At 43.0% G+C, this 14,618-nt stretch overlaps 1 protein-coding gene across 5 annotated transcripts in view; it reads left to right on the top strand.

Annotated features, from left to right (window-relative positions):
• The window catches only part of DENND3 (DENN domain containing 3), an 80,224-nt gene that overhangs the window by 52,833 nt on the left and 12,773 nt on the right, over positions 1-14,618 (top strand). For all 5 annotated transcript variants that reach the window (XR_012791399.1, XM_075581647.1, XM_075581646.1 and 2 more), the window contains 5 exons: positions 248-507; positions 1,843-2,013; positions 4,351-4,480; positions 5,321-5,428; positions 11,711-11,844. Coding sequence is in view for 4 of the 5 variants with exons in the window: in XM_075581647.1 (XP_075437762.1) it covers positions 248-507; positions 1,843-2,013; positions 4,351-4,480; positions 5,321-5,428; positions 11,711-11,844 (803 nt within the window). In the remaining variant the exon portion in view is untranslated. The remainder of the gene's footprint in view (positions 1-247; positions 508-1,842; positions 2,014-4,350; positions 4,481-5,320; positions 5,429-11,710; positions 11,845-14,618) is intronic.

The raw sequence follows: 14,618 nt of genomic DNA, 5'->3' as shown, positions 1-14,618 counted from the left end.
TCTTTTATAAAGTATTATATTTGTATGCAACATTATGAGACTTGTTGGTCTTAATGTGGTGTAGAGTTTAAGAAGGCATTATGACATGGGGGACATGTATGCATACAATGTATACTGTGTCCGTTTCTGATATTCTGCCAAACTCGAGTGGCATATAATATTGTATAGATGCTATTTTTCTATGACTGCATAATTATGTACTCTCTGGGTTATAAACCTAAACAACACTTTGTATCCTTCGCTTAAGGTCACCAGAAACAAGTGGACCCCGATACGTTCAGGGATTTCTACAATTACTGGAAGGAAACGGAAGCGGAAGCAGAAGAAGTGAATCTACCTTCTATAGTAACTGAGCGTCTGGATACAAATGAATTTGTTTACAAGCTGTCCAGCTCGGTCAAGACAAACTACGGCGTGGGGAAAATCGCCATGACACAGAAGCGCTTGTTTCTCTTGACTGAAGGAAGATTTGGTTATGTGGAAATTGCAACGTTTAGAAATATAGAGGTAATTGAGGTGTTGTCTAAGGCTTTGCTTATAGTGACAGCGACGTCGCATCGAAACCGCCGCGTGCGCTTGTTGTAAGCGCGACGCGACGGATTGGTTGCGATCGCTGGAAGTCATCTCAATTTGATTTTTCCAGCAACCGCAGCCTGACGTCGTGTCGCCGGCACTATAAGCGTAGCCTAAAATGTCATGAAGAAGCTGCATGCATAGCTATAAATACACTGCCTCCAGGATTGTGATCACTTCACCCCGATCAAAGAAGATCCAATTTATTTGAATGGGGCTGAAATGTTGCTGAGCGAGGAGTGGACAGCCTCGCAGCATATGGAGCAGGGGTCTATAAGTCTTTACTTGCTGAACTGCCAAACCATGTATAGTGACGCAGATCCCTCCAGTCTGTTTTAGTAAATAACCAATAAATATAAGGATCCAGCGCTCCACGGATTTTAAAGGTTCAATTTTATTGCGCCATACACCACGGCCGTTTCCACCTTAGTAGGTCTTTCTCAAGGGAAAAAGGCACTTTTTCACTTGAGAAAGACCTACTAAGGTGGAAACGGTCGTTGTGTATGGCGCAATAAAATTGAACTTTTAAAATCCGTGGAGCGCTGGATCCTTCCATTTATTCAGGACTGTACGATTGTTACAGGTATCCCTTGAACCAGCAGCACCGGTAATACTGTTATGTATATGACTTATGGTATGCCGCATATACTTGTTTTTTGTACTTTAGTAAATAACCACACACCTGATACAAAAACACCATGTAGAAGTATCCAAATACTATACTGGCTTAAAATCAGTACTTCAGTAATGGGATGTTATTATTATTTACCCCGACAGATAAAAACCCCTTGGTCCACCTATTCTGCCCATTATCCTGTCCTTTAAGTACTTCCTCACGTTGCCTGAGGCTGCACCCATCAGCTTCAGAGCACGACTTCTTGTACTAGAACAGGGGTGGCCAACTCCAGTGCTCAAGGGCCACCAACAGGTCAGGTTTTCAGGATATCCCTGCTTCAGCTCAGGTAGCTCCATCAGTGGCTCAGTCGAAGTCTTTGATTGCGCCACCTGTGCTGAAGCAGGGATATCCTGAAAACCTGACCTGTTGGTGGCCCTTGAAGATTGCAGTTGGCCGCCCCTGTCCTAACATATCCCTTTCTCTGAAACACGCGTCCCCCTTGTACTTTGTTGAACCCTTTACATATGTGAAAGTTTCTACCCTTTTCTCCCCCCACTCCCACCCCTGGTCCCCCAAGCATGCACCATTTGGTGGGCCTGTACTAAAAGTGAAAATGTACCACATGTGCCATTCTGCTTCTTTTTCGTTAACAGGACGTTAAAAACACCACCGTTGCCTTCCTCGTTTTAAGGATCCCAACTCTTCGCATTAAAACTGCAACACGAAAGGAGGTCTTCGAAGCGAACCTGAAGTCTGAATGTGACCTGTGGCACTTGATGATCAAGGAGATGTGGGCCGGTAGGAAAATGGCCGACAATCACAAGGTCTGTCCTTTCATAATAATAATATTAATAATAAGGAAACGGAAATCCATAACCATTATAAAATAGTCTGCATGCGTGAGAAACGACCAGCGATTTCTACAGATACAAAAAAAAGGAAGCAGATAATTGGTTTTGCTTTACTAAATTACAGGCTTGTTACTAGAAGATTGCACTTGTCAATCAGCTTCTGTGGGGGATTGATGGAAATTGTGCTCTTAAAAGATGTGGATTTGTTTTAGTTTTCTGCGTTTATGGAGATACCGTCTGTTAGCTCCTATGGAGGTGCGCGGTTGTCTCTTAATATATATTTTTTCTTATACAACATCGGCAGTGTACACTGCTGTACGTTGTATTTTGCGGCAGTGTACACTGCTGTACGTTGTATTTTGCGGTTGCAGCGAGTACCTGAACCGAACAATTTTGGTGCCTGTGGCACAGAGAGAAAGGGACCGATGTCACAAGGAAGAGCAGAGCGGAGATGGAGCGGGGGTTATCCACTGTGAAATGCAGTAACTTCCCCACTGACCTACTCCTTCAGCCTCTTGTAAATAATGTATGCGTTAAGAGAATTAGTTTTCATAACATACATTTCACAAACCAAATTAACAGATGTTATTCATATGTATTATTTACTGCATTTTAGTCCGAGTACTATATTTAAAAACGCATTTATTCTTTGTGGGGGTAAAGTATCCATAATCTTGAAAAGTAACATACTGCCTAATGTATAGACTCCAGTCCTCAAGCCGGACCTGTTGCTGACCCTTGAAGACGAGCCACCGCTGATATAGATAATGAGCATCTCTACACACAGTCAGCCCACAAAAGTAGTGTTTTCGTACAGAAAATCTAACTTGATGCAGAACTAAATATAACCCTCCTTACCCGGATCTAAAAGAGTTTACATTGAGCATTGCCATGTATATAGTTCAACTCTTATCTCTCATACCTGTTCAGGGTTCTGGGTCAGTGCAAAACAAAAAGAAACCGGGCGCTTACCTTAAATAAATGGGTCAGGATTAAAGATAAGTTTAAAACACTAATTCAAACCAACAGTTGAGGTCTCTCAAAATGATGGGAGATAGCACTAAGAGTCCCCTCTGCTGCAACCCCAGAAGGGAAAATCCAAGGCCCTTAACAGAACGTGAAACAGAAGAAACAGGGGGAGCAAGGGGTTAAAACACATACACAGTTGACAATAGTGTAGAATTTGCAAGGGGCCAAAAAGGCCTCTGAGGGGAACGGGGAACAAGATAATAATAAAATACTCACACGGCCCTGTGTGAGTAAAAATATATATTGGTAACCTTACAAGATACCAATATATATTTTTACTCACAAAGGGCCGTGTGAGTATTTTATTATTATCTTGTCCCCCGTTCCCCTCGGAGGCCTTTCTGGGTCAGTGCAGGCTGGGCGTGGATATTCAGATAGAAGAAGGATGGGCGCTAGGAATTTTTATCGTACAAAAAAAACTTTATTAACATCTGTTTAAGGCTAGCCATACAAGGACATACACTAATGTGAAGTAACTTTATGATTTGCCACCAGTTAATGTCTGTGCTTCTTCCCATGGTAGCCCTCACTCCTATCCTGGGGAGGTACTTGTTCTTGTTTGGAAATCTAACCAATACAAAAGGAATCTCATGCATAGTCTCGATAGTGCCCAGCTCAAGTGGACCCGTGTTGGGAATACACCCTGCTTCCTTGGATCAGTATCCCATTACAATGTGCATATTGGATCAGGAGTTTACTAATTAGTTTCCGGTGGGACTGATCCGATTAGGCTCCAGAGCTACTACTCTGAACTCCTGCTAAGTACATGCTTACTGCTCTTGCCGCTTGAGAACAATCTTGGGCCATTATTATAGGCGCTAACTATATAGGGCATGTTACATAACTGACAACAATAAACAGGGACAGGACATTCTTAATACACATCTACATATTTACAGGACTCCTAGTGAGGCCCTCTGCCAGAACTCAGGGGAACCTGCTTCTAGAACATTGGGTGGAGCTATATATACACCATATCTTCCTACGGGGACATCACGGGTCACAAGACCTGCAAGGGAGTGGCAATCCCTATCTGCACTGTCATGCTACAACACATGATGGGGGCGGGGCAATACCAGAGTTATCCCACACCAGGGGTCTTTAACCCCCCAGAGGAGGGCTACACGCACAATACTTTGCAATATTTACAATGTTCATTATGTTTTGTTTTGCTTTTTGATGTATTTATTTTGACATTAGAACATGAACATCATTTGAGACACCGATTTCAGATGAAGAAAATACCAAGCTTATTATTTTCATTTACTGTATATTTTGCAGGATCCTCAGTACATCCAAGAAGCTCTTACAAATGTCCTTCTGATGGATGCCGTGGTTGGCTCTCTGCAAACCTCAAAAGCCATTTATGCTGCTTCCAAACTATCTCACTTTGACAAGATGAAGAATGAAGGTGCTTTCACTTAGGACCTCATTCCTCTCTCTTCCTTTCAAGATTGTGACATTTCTCATAGCTAGTGGCAATGGTTGTATCTGCAATACATCATTTTTTACATTTGAGAACTGTAAAGAACTTCTTTATCATGGAATAGGAGGTCATAAGGACCATGTACAAGCCGGCTCATCCTGATATGTGATGCATTAGTTGGGGTATTCGCTTGTTTGATTATCTTTTGAAATTGAATGTTTTTGGAAAGTGGCTCAAAATTATAATTCACTTCTGCTTTTTAGTGTTTTATGAGATTTCTTTTTTCTCTCCAGTACAATTTTTCGATTTGATCCTTCTGCCTTGTGCAGTTTTATTTTACCCCACCTTATAATAGTCAATTTAACCACTTCTATGTCTGAGGAACCTGGTGTGCATTATATAGTAAAAAGGAGTGAAACAGACGTGTCACACAAACATGCCGTGTGCCATTTAGAATGACCATTCTATGCATGGCATAGGGAGTATGCAAAACTTTTTTTTATCTTAGCAGACCTATAACATAGACGTTGCATGTTGAGCGGGTGGCTGTAACATGGACGTTGCATGTTGAGCGGGTGGCTGTAACATGGACGTTGCATATTGAGCGGGTGGCTGTAACATAGACGTTGCATGTTGAGCGGGTGGCTGTTACATGGACGTTGCATGTTGAGCGGGTGGCTGTAATATAGACGTTGCATGTTGAGCGGGTGGCTGTAATATAGACGTTGCATGTTGAGCGGGTGGATGTAACATGGATGTTGCATGTGGTGGTAATGTCACAAGATAGGCGTCCAGTGCCGTAGTTTGATTTATATTTTGTTTTAGTGCCCATGATGGTCCCAAAAACAACTTCCGAAACTTTGAAGCACAGGATTAACCCTTCCGCGGGTGAGACCATTTCACAGTCTGTTGATGTGTTGCTGTACACACCAGGTAATAAACCTTTTATGTCTCATCTGTATTGTGCTATGCAACTTTTTGTGGGTACTAGATGCATACTGGGTTTATTAAACCGTTTCGATCTCGCCAGTCCTCTTGCTGTTTTACTTTGCAGCTACAATTTGCACACAGTATGTGCCCTTGTGCTGCACACTGATTTATCTCAAGGTTTAACTCTCTTGGGTCACGTGTCCTAACTTCCTTCTTGGCTAGCCGTTCAGATTACGTCAGTTTTTGAGTTTAATTTCTCTTAACCAGTCACTTAACCATGTGGCATTCATACCTGTATTCCTTTCCAGGTAACCCTGCATGACAATCGGCTTACATCTCTTCTGTCCCTTTTTATATAATTTCTGCTGTTGCTTGCACACTACTCTGTAGTGTTCAGCTGCTTTAAGATCATTGTATTTTCTACTCTAACATTCTCAGAACTTTACACCAGCCCCACTGCTTCCCAAATTTCCATCACACCCTCTTCTTGTCAGTCTTCTCTGAAGACTAATCTCGCTGTTCTGCGACCCCTCATGGCCAATTAACTAAGACAGAACATAGGGTGCCTTGGAGTTCTTTAAAGTGTTTTAGGACTTGGCAGTGCTTGGTAAATACTGTAGGTCCCCAAAATGTTGCATTACAAATGTACATAATCCTGGTTGTCACCTGTCCTCTTCTGTACTATGTTTTCCAAAATCTTAATTTATGGAGCTACTGTATACCCCTTATTTATCACTATGCACATAATAATAATAATAATTTACTATTGCACATAAAAAAAACCCACTGTTCACTGCATTATACTCTCCAACTGTACATATTTAGCACTGCACGTTTTGTAAGACCATCTGTTCTTATTAAAGTGTGTGTGTGTGTGTGTGTGTGTGTGTGTGTGTGTGTGTGTGTGTGTGTGTGTGTGTGTGTGTGTGTGTGTGTGTGTGTGTGTGTGTGTGTGTGTGTGTGTGTGTTATACTATGTAGGTTGTAATTGCTTGGAAGTGTCTCCAGCCAACATGAGTGGTACCTATTTTCATGTGCAAAATGTTTGAGTGGCTGCTGCTGCACTTGTTGAAATAATACTGTCACGGTGAAACACAACCATGACGAGTTTGTGATTTATTTCATGTGTGAGCTGCATGGATAAAAGTTTTTGGGAGGTTCCACACAGCTGGTTCCAGGACCCAACACGAGTCATATTAACTAAGTAGTGCTAAACTATAAGGTACCTTATGTCCTATTTAGATGAATAAGTTGTGAGGTGCATTAAGGTTTAGCACCGCATAATATATATGACCAGATGTGTTTCACTTCAGCCCAGTTTGTGTGTAATTATGTTGCTAAAAAGAGAAACACAGAAATAATTGGTATGTATGGATCGCTTGGCCAACCTCCATCTGCCTCTTATTTTAAACAGCTGTGAAGGGAGAAGGACACTAACTCTGAACAATGACACTGCGTTTGAATCAGGGGAACCTGGTTCAATTCCTGGTGCGAGCTCCTTTTGGCCTTGGGCAAGTCACGTTAAAAATCATAGATTGTAAGCTCATCTGGGCAGGGATTGTCTGGCAAAAATTCCTATGTGCTGCGTACCGCGCTCTATACTGTAATTGTGATGCGGTTGGAGTCCCATTGGGAGAAAAGCGCTATGTGAACTAGTTAAGTCTATGTTGGACTCCATTTGATTTCTGGTATTTTTAGATACTTGGGATACTCCAAACATTTCTAATTCTACGATGTGAAATGGCACACCCTAGATTCCTGCTGGCCCCTCCTAAACTTCTAAATTAAACACCGTATAAACCCCCTGCTGCCTGGGATTGAAAGTCATAGGAGATATAACCTTTATGCTGCCATATAGATGTACCCCCTATGTCATCGTCTCTGGTGCCCGGGCCCTTTTGAAGTACCAGTACGTTGTCAGATTTATTTCTAAAATGTTTTACCCGGAAGTAATACATTGAGCTTTAACTCTCGTTTTCAATTATGTCCTGGGCATAGAGGTAAGATGACAAATAATACATGGTTACATAAGTGAACAGGGTATACATTATATACAAGACATAGCATGCAGAGTTAGAGATTATATATATTATAGACGTATATAACAGTTACAGACCAGATTAAAATGTGAGACAGCTTTAGTTTTGAAAGAATTTAGACTGGTGGTGGCTGTGAGTGTCCGGTAGATTGTTCCAGTTTTGGGGTGCACGGTAAGAGGAGGAGCAGCCGGATACTTTACTGAACCTTGGGACCATGAACAGTCTTTTGGAGTCAGATCTCAGCTAAGTGCTGCATGTGGTAGGGGTGAGGAGCTTGTTCAGATAGACGGGTAGCTTGCCCAGAAAGTATTTGAAGGCAAGACAGGAAAGGTGAACTTTGCACCTAGACTCAAGTAATGACCAATCTAGTTCTTTGAGCATTTCGCAGTGATGTGTTGTAGTTGCATTGGAGAACAAAATGACAAATTGAATTGTCAAGTTTGCTAAGGTGGGTTTGGGGTGCCGAGCCGTATAATATTTCCCCATAGTCGATTATTGGCATTAGCATCTGCTGTGCGATACGCTTTCTGACCAGCAGACTTAGGCCGCGCTTATAGTGCTGGCAACGGTGACGCGACCGATGCCGTCGCCACTAGCGAAAGTTATAATTTGATTTTAAGCGACGTCGCTGGCGACAAGGCCTGTGACGTCACGAAAGGGGGCGGGCCGCGGTCTCTGATTGGTTTAGAGACAGTCACATGTGGCGACTGTCTCTTAAAAAATCAAATAGACCCAGCTTCAAAATTTTGGGTCGCCATCGCGCTTACTATAAGCGCTTGCGACGGAGTCAATGTATTTGTTTTGGAGTGATGTCGCATCGCCAGTCACTATAAGCGCAGCCTTAAGGAGGATTTGTTCCTTTAAAGTACACCTACAGACGAGCCAACTAGTATTCTAAAACTTGCCTTAAATTAGCCAGGTACATGCTGGGTACATTTCAGTGACATTTCTGCAGAGGCTAATGGCCCATCGGATTAACACAGCAGGGGTCCCTGGCAGTCCCATTCAGTTTGAATGGGACTGCCAGGGACCCCAGCTGTTAATCCGATGGGCCATTAGTCTGTCTGCAGAAATGTGTGAAATGTTGCAGCATATACCCAGCATGTACCCGGGTCTTTTTGGAGATTGCCCCAGGTTTGTTTTAGAATAATCGTCATCACTACAGTAGTTTGGCATAGGTTTTGGATGTCAGGGTATCAATGTGCATCCCGAATGTTAAGTGGGAGTCAAACCATATGCCCAGGTATTTAAAACTAGTAACAGTAGTTAGGGTGGTGTTAGTGTTGGTTCTGAGCTGGAGGTCTGTCATTGGAAGCTTGAAAAAATGTAGCCTTGGTTCCAAATACAATTGTTAGTCTTGTCAGTGTTTAAAAACAGTTTGTTTTGGGAAATCCAATTTTCAAGTCTCAAAACGTCAGACTGAAGTATGTGTTCAAGCTCGGAGAGGCTATGGCTGTGTGTATATAAGATTGTGTTATCTGCATACATGTGTATTGAAGCTCCCTTACAAACTGTAGGAAGATCATTAATGAACACTGAGAAGAGTAGGGGCCCCAGAACAGAGCCTTGTGGGACACCACAGGTGATATCCAGGGGGTTGGAGTTAGAGCCTGAGATGGACACATATTGGGATCTACCTGATAGGTAGGAATGAAACCAGTTTAAAGCATGCTTCCCTATTCCTGAGCTCTGGAGTTTGTTAAACAAGATAACATGATCAACAGTATCAAAAGCCTCTGCAAAATCTAGGAATACTGCACCAGTGAGTTGTCCCTGTTCCATTCCACACTGGATTTCATTGCATACTTTTAGCAGGGTAGTTACGGTGGAGTGTTTGGGGCAAAAGCCAGGTTGGAATTGGCTAGGGAAATTTGTCTTGGTATAGTAATCGCTTAATTGGGAGTGAACACATTTTTCCATGACTTGGGATAGTATTGGGAGAAGAGAGATTGGCCTTTAGTTTGAGACAGTGTTTTTGTCCCCACTTTTGAAGATTGGGACGACTCTGGCAGTTTTCCAGGTCTTAGGGATATGGCCTGCAGACAGAATAGAGTTGTCTATGAAAGCAATTGGTTTGGCAATGGCTGGGGCACCAAGTCTTAGGAACTTAAATTTCAGTAAATCAGGTCCACATTTGCTGCTTAGTTTTAATTTGAGGAGCCCTTGTGTAATCTCCTCTTCGGATACTGGGACAAATTTAAAATTGTGAGCAGTGTTGGGAGAGGGTGGGGCTATAGGGGTACTCACAGAATGAGATTCATATTTGTGGTTTAGGATGCGTTTCGCTAATAAGTTAGTAGCACACCCCACAAAGTAATCATTGAATACATTTGCAATGTCAGTAGGGTTTCCAGTCTAGCAAGGAATGTTTGTGAGATTTCAGGTTCGTCCGTGTGGTTTGGGAAATGAGTTGCGTTAGGTTAAGTGACTTGAGTTATATCTGGATTTTGTGGTTTTTAGGGTCGTTGAAGTTGAAATCCCCAAGAATTAGCAGCTCACTCTTCTCATTCAGAGAGGAAATGGAGTCAAGAAACTGGGTGATATTAGTCATGGACTGTTGATGGGCTTTAGGGGGGTGGTAGATGCCAGCAACCAAGATTGGCTTAGAAAAGGGGAGGCAGATTTTGCCAACTAGGATTTCAAAAGAGGGTGAGCTTGGGAGGCCATTTAACAGTGTAACTTGTAAGGTGTCTGCAATATTAAATAACATCCTTCCTCCTCTCTTTGACCTATCTTTCCAAGAAATTGAGTATCCCTGAAGGGCGATATTTGTATCAGGGGTTTTAGGGGTTAGCCATGTTTCTGCGAGAACGATGGCTTTAGGTTTATGCATAAGGCACCATGCCCTTAGTTCGTCCAGTTTTTGGGCAGCAGGCTCCGGATATTTATATGGGCGACAGATTGACCTTTTTGGAATTTGAAGGGGGTATTCTCAGGGGTATGGGACAGAGTTGAAAAGGGAGGGCCTGGGTTAGGTTCAATATCACCTGCTAAAGCGAGTAATAGTATGAGTAGAAATTTGAGTAGTTGTTTGCAAGTTGTAAATTTGTGATGTTTGCCATTAGTGGTTGGTGTGCTGGTTTTCAGTGTTCTCCACCAACATTCAGTAGATAGTGCAAGGCTTTTGAGTAATCCAGGGTGTATGGTGATGTTGGTTGTGGTCCAGGAGGTAGGAGTTTTCAGTGGATAGAGAGACTAACATTTCCATGAGGCCACGAGAGAGAACAAAGTTGAAGTACATACCAGGTTCATTATCACAGGTAATGCTGCATGAAGCTGTAGTGAACCAAGTGAGTGTGTACAGACTATAAACAGCAGCAGTGTGCCTTTTCCTTGTCAAAATATTTTGCTGCATTGCAATGCTGGGCTTATTCATGGTTTGGTGAGGGTTGAGAGGTGGCGCAGTTGTGTGCAGTCAGTATTTGGAGAGGCTGCAGTAAAATAAGGTGTGAAGGGGTGGGGGGTTAAGTGCGCAGGCTTACAAGCATGGGATCATAGTTTGGTCAGAGTAGCTCACCTTTTTTGCCTTGTGTAGAAGAGTTTGCAGAAAGATGCAGTCTCTAGTCAAACTATAGTCTAACTATATATTCTCACTCAAAGATGATCACTTTAAGATGCCTCAGTTTAGATGCCAAGGCTCCCCTGGCAAGACTGTCCCTTAAAGTGGTGTTACTTTTATACATCTAAGCAGCCACATGCATGATCTGGATGATGGCTCCATTGGATTGACTCGCCCCATCGAAGTGGAGCCTCCTCCACTTTCATTTACAATAGCCATGTGGGGGGCGGCAGAGAGGTTAATTCCAGTCTGACTATATCATGGACATCACTTGGGAGGCTGAGCAAATAATGAGGGCAGGTGGAATTCTGAAAAGTAGCCACCAAAAAAATCTCCTTGATACAGTGTCAAACCTTCACGCAGATCTGATGTTGGCTGTGATACCTTTTTAGAAGACCAACAGTAGAAAACTTCCTAGATTAAATTGTACGGTGCAGCTCTTTCCACACCTCATAGGTATTATTCAACTGTTTGTGTAAAAGAACACAGTACACTTTTGTAGGAGAAACCCTGAGGTTTCGATAGCTCCGTACACTATACATAGCGTTAAGGCTCCAAGAATTTTGGATTAAACCGTTAAAGTTTAGGTTTTGAGATGTATTATTTTTTTTTTTATGAACTATGTTTACCTTGGTTGTTTTAGGGCAGAATTGCACCGTCGGACAACTGTTTTTCTTTTATATTGCAGGGCAGCTTGACGCATCAGAAAGAGACGACTTCCCCAAATTATGGTGTGCTCTACGTGAGGGGAAAGTAGTTGTGTTCAATGCTTCTACATGGTCCATTCAACAACATTGTTTTAAAGTAGGAAATGCTAAACTGGTAAGTTAAACACCGTATTCCATCTTTTATCACAAGCACAATTCAGCAAAAATTAAGGAGTATTTGAATAGTATTGTGTAGACAAACCTCACTTGACTTAAATCGGTGGAAGGATATTAAAATGGGTGCTAAAGTACCTAGGAGGTAATTTAAACAATTGAAGTGTACCCGAGAGATACACCAGGAATGAAATCCGATATGTGGTGCATGCCACTAATTGAGAAATGTCTGAATTCTGATAAATTGATGGAAGGTAAAACTTTATTACATCAGAGTAACAAAAAGTGTATACTATAAAACAGACTAGATGTTTTAGCAACCTACTAGGATAACTACACTTTAAATATAAACAATAAGGTGCTGATATAATGCAGTGAGAATAAACACGGAAATTCACCCCAGGGGACGGACAGGACTGTCTGTGTTGCTGGTGGTGACTAATAGGAGGAAGTGCATATCGCAGTCACAAGGGGACAGAAAAATGGTGTAACCACATTGATTTACTGAAGTCATTTCAAACCGAATATGCTTGAGGTGACGTTTACCTCATTACATCCGTGTGCTAGCTTGTGTTGCTTGTGGAAGAAGCTGTTTCAACAGCGAAACGTACGTTGGGTCTCTGCCGACATCACTCGTTCGCCACTGTTCACCTCAGGCGGCCACGGAATGGGGAACTCCCCTTCCGTGATTGGAGCCATTCGTGCTCCTCTGTATACCTGTTTGGTGCTAGTAACCATCAGGTACCGCACTTCTCCCATTCACGGAAGTACTCTGTGTGTTTATAGCCAAAAATAGAATGTTGCGAGGCGGTTCACTGCTGCCGCCGGGGTATGAATGTACACGCAAATTGTAATAATAAAAAAGGTTTTATTAGTGCATATTACACAGAGTGCGCTGCAGAGCCAACTGCTCATACTCGGTGAAAGCGTTCTTTTATATGGCACATATTGCGCCTATATCTTGCGCCTCCCGCTACCCTCCTTTATTGTAGGGCTTGAGTATTTGGGCTGTAAGCAATTCTAAGATTCTATAGCAACTACCGCCTCCTGCACTCATATACCGTTGACTCTCAACTACCAGCACCAATTCATTAACAACGACTCGGCATACAGGTAGCAACTACCCCTGACTATTTGGATTTCTATACTGCCTTTACTCCCCTCTATAATCACTGCTTTAGTGACCCTCACACTAGTGTCACTGAGTAGGGATTAGTGATATACAGTCCTAATATACTGTTGAACATCTATGCCATTGGTGATGCATCTAAGGCTGCGGCCATGGTGAACGCTGGAGAGGGCGCAAGCGTTCACTCGGCTTTTCCCTGCCGCCTGCAGCAGGAGAGATGTGTGTCCTGCATGCAGAGCAGACGGGGAGGCGTGTCGGTGGGCGTGGCCGTGACATCACAGGTTCACGTGACCCGGCTGCCGTGCGTGAAAACAGATTTTTCTGTTCTCTCCTGCATCGCGAGCTCCGGCACCTCTGCTCCCGTGCGCGTTGGTGCACTCTATAGACGGCCTCATAGAGGAACATCTAAGTGATCGCGCAAGCGCGTCCTCCTGCGCGCCGTCACGATCACCATGGCCGCAGCCTAAGATATCAACGTGGTACTTAACAACAAACAAACATCTGAGCCTCATTTGTTCTACTGACAGGCAAATGCTCACCAAACTACATGCAAAAAACACAAGGGACTCTATGAAGTTGCTACAGTATCTATCTCTTATTATAACTATCCTCCAGATGTGCAATTACCTGCTGTCAGTTACAGCTAGCAGTCTGTTGAAAATTATGTCAATCACATTTGAGCCGTAGTGTTACTTTTCTGTATGAACGGTCTACTAAATAACACACATTTGTGTCTCGTGTTGCTTTTCAGTGCTGACGGACAGTAAAATGCTCATTAAACCACAAGCAGCAATCGCCACAATGTCTGCCTTTTGCTGTGCGTTACAGCTAGCACAGTGATGTAATGAGGTAAACTTCACCGCAAGCATATTCGCTGTGAAATGACTTGGATAAATCAATGTGGTTACACCGTGTGACTGCTACAGTATATGCACTTCCTCTGGGCATTCAGCACCAGCAGCACAGGCAGTCCTGTCCCCTGGGGGGAACTTCCGTTTTTATTCTCGCCGCATTATATCAGCACCTTATTGTTTTATATTTACATTGCAGTTATCCTAGTAACACCTCCATTTTATAGTATACACCAGGAGTTCTCAACTCCGTCCTCAAGACCCCCCACAACAGGTCAGGATATCCCAGCTTCAGCACAGGTGGCTCAATCAGTGGCTCAGTCAAAGACTGTCAAAGCCATCTGTGCTGTAGCAGGGCTGATTGAGCCCCCTGTGCTGAAGCAGCGATATCCTTAAAACCTGACGTTGGGGGGTCTTGAGGACTGGCGTTGATAACCCCTGGTATACACTTTTTGTTACTCTGATGTAATAAAGGTTAACTTTTACCTTCCATCAATTTATCTCAATTCAAACATTTACTAATTGGTTGCGTGCAACACATATAGGAGTTCTTTCTCTATCTCTCAGGTGCACTTCAATTGTCTAGTGTTTGAATACTAGATGAAGAAACAGATGAGGGTTGTAAAAGACAGGTGGAAGATGCACGAGACATGTACCTTGTACCGCAGGACGTTAAATGTAAGACGGCACACGATGAGAGCTGGTGGTGGGGGTCGGAAGAGAGACAAAGGGAACGTGTGTCCATATGTAGGCAGCATGCTGGGACAGAACCAGGCAAAAATGATCTCAATCAAA

The sequence above is a fragment of the Ascaphus truei genome, chromosome 2 (genome assembly GCF_040206685.1).
Source record: "Ascaphus truei isolate aAscTru1 chromosome 2, aAscTru1.hap1, whole genome shotgun sequence".
Classification (NCBI taxonomy): domain Eukaryota; kingdom Metazoa; phylum Chordata; class Amphibia; order Anura; family Ascaphidae; genus Ascaphus; species Ascaphus truei.
This window is presented reverse-complemented; position numbering and strand designations above follow the sequence as displayed.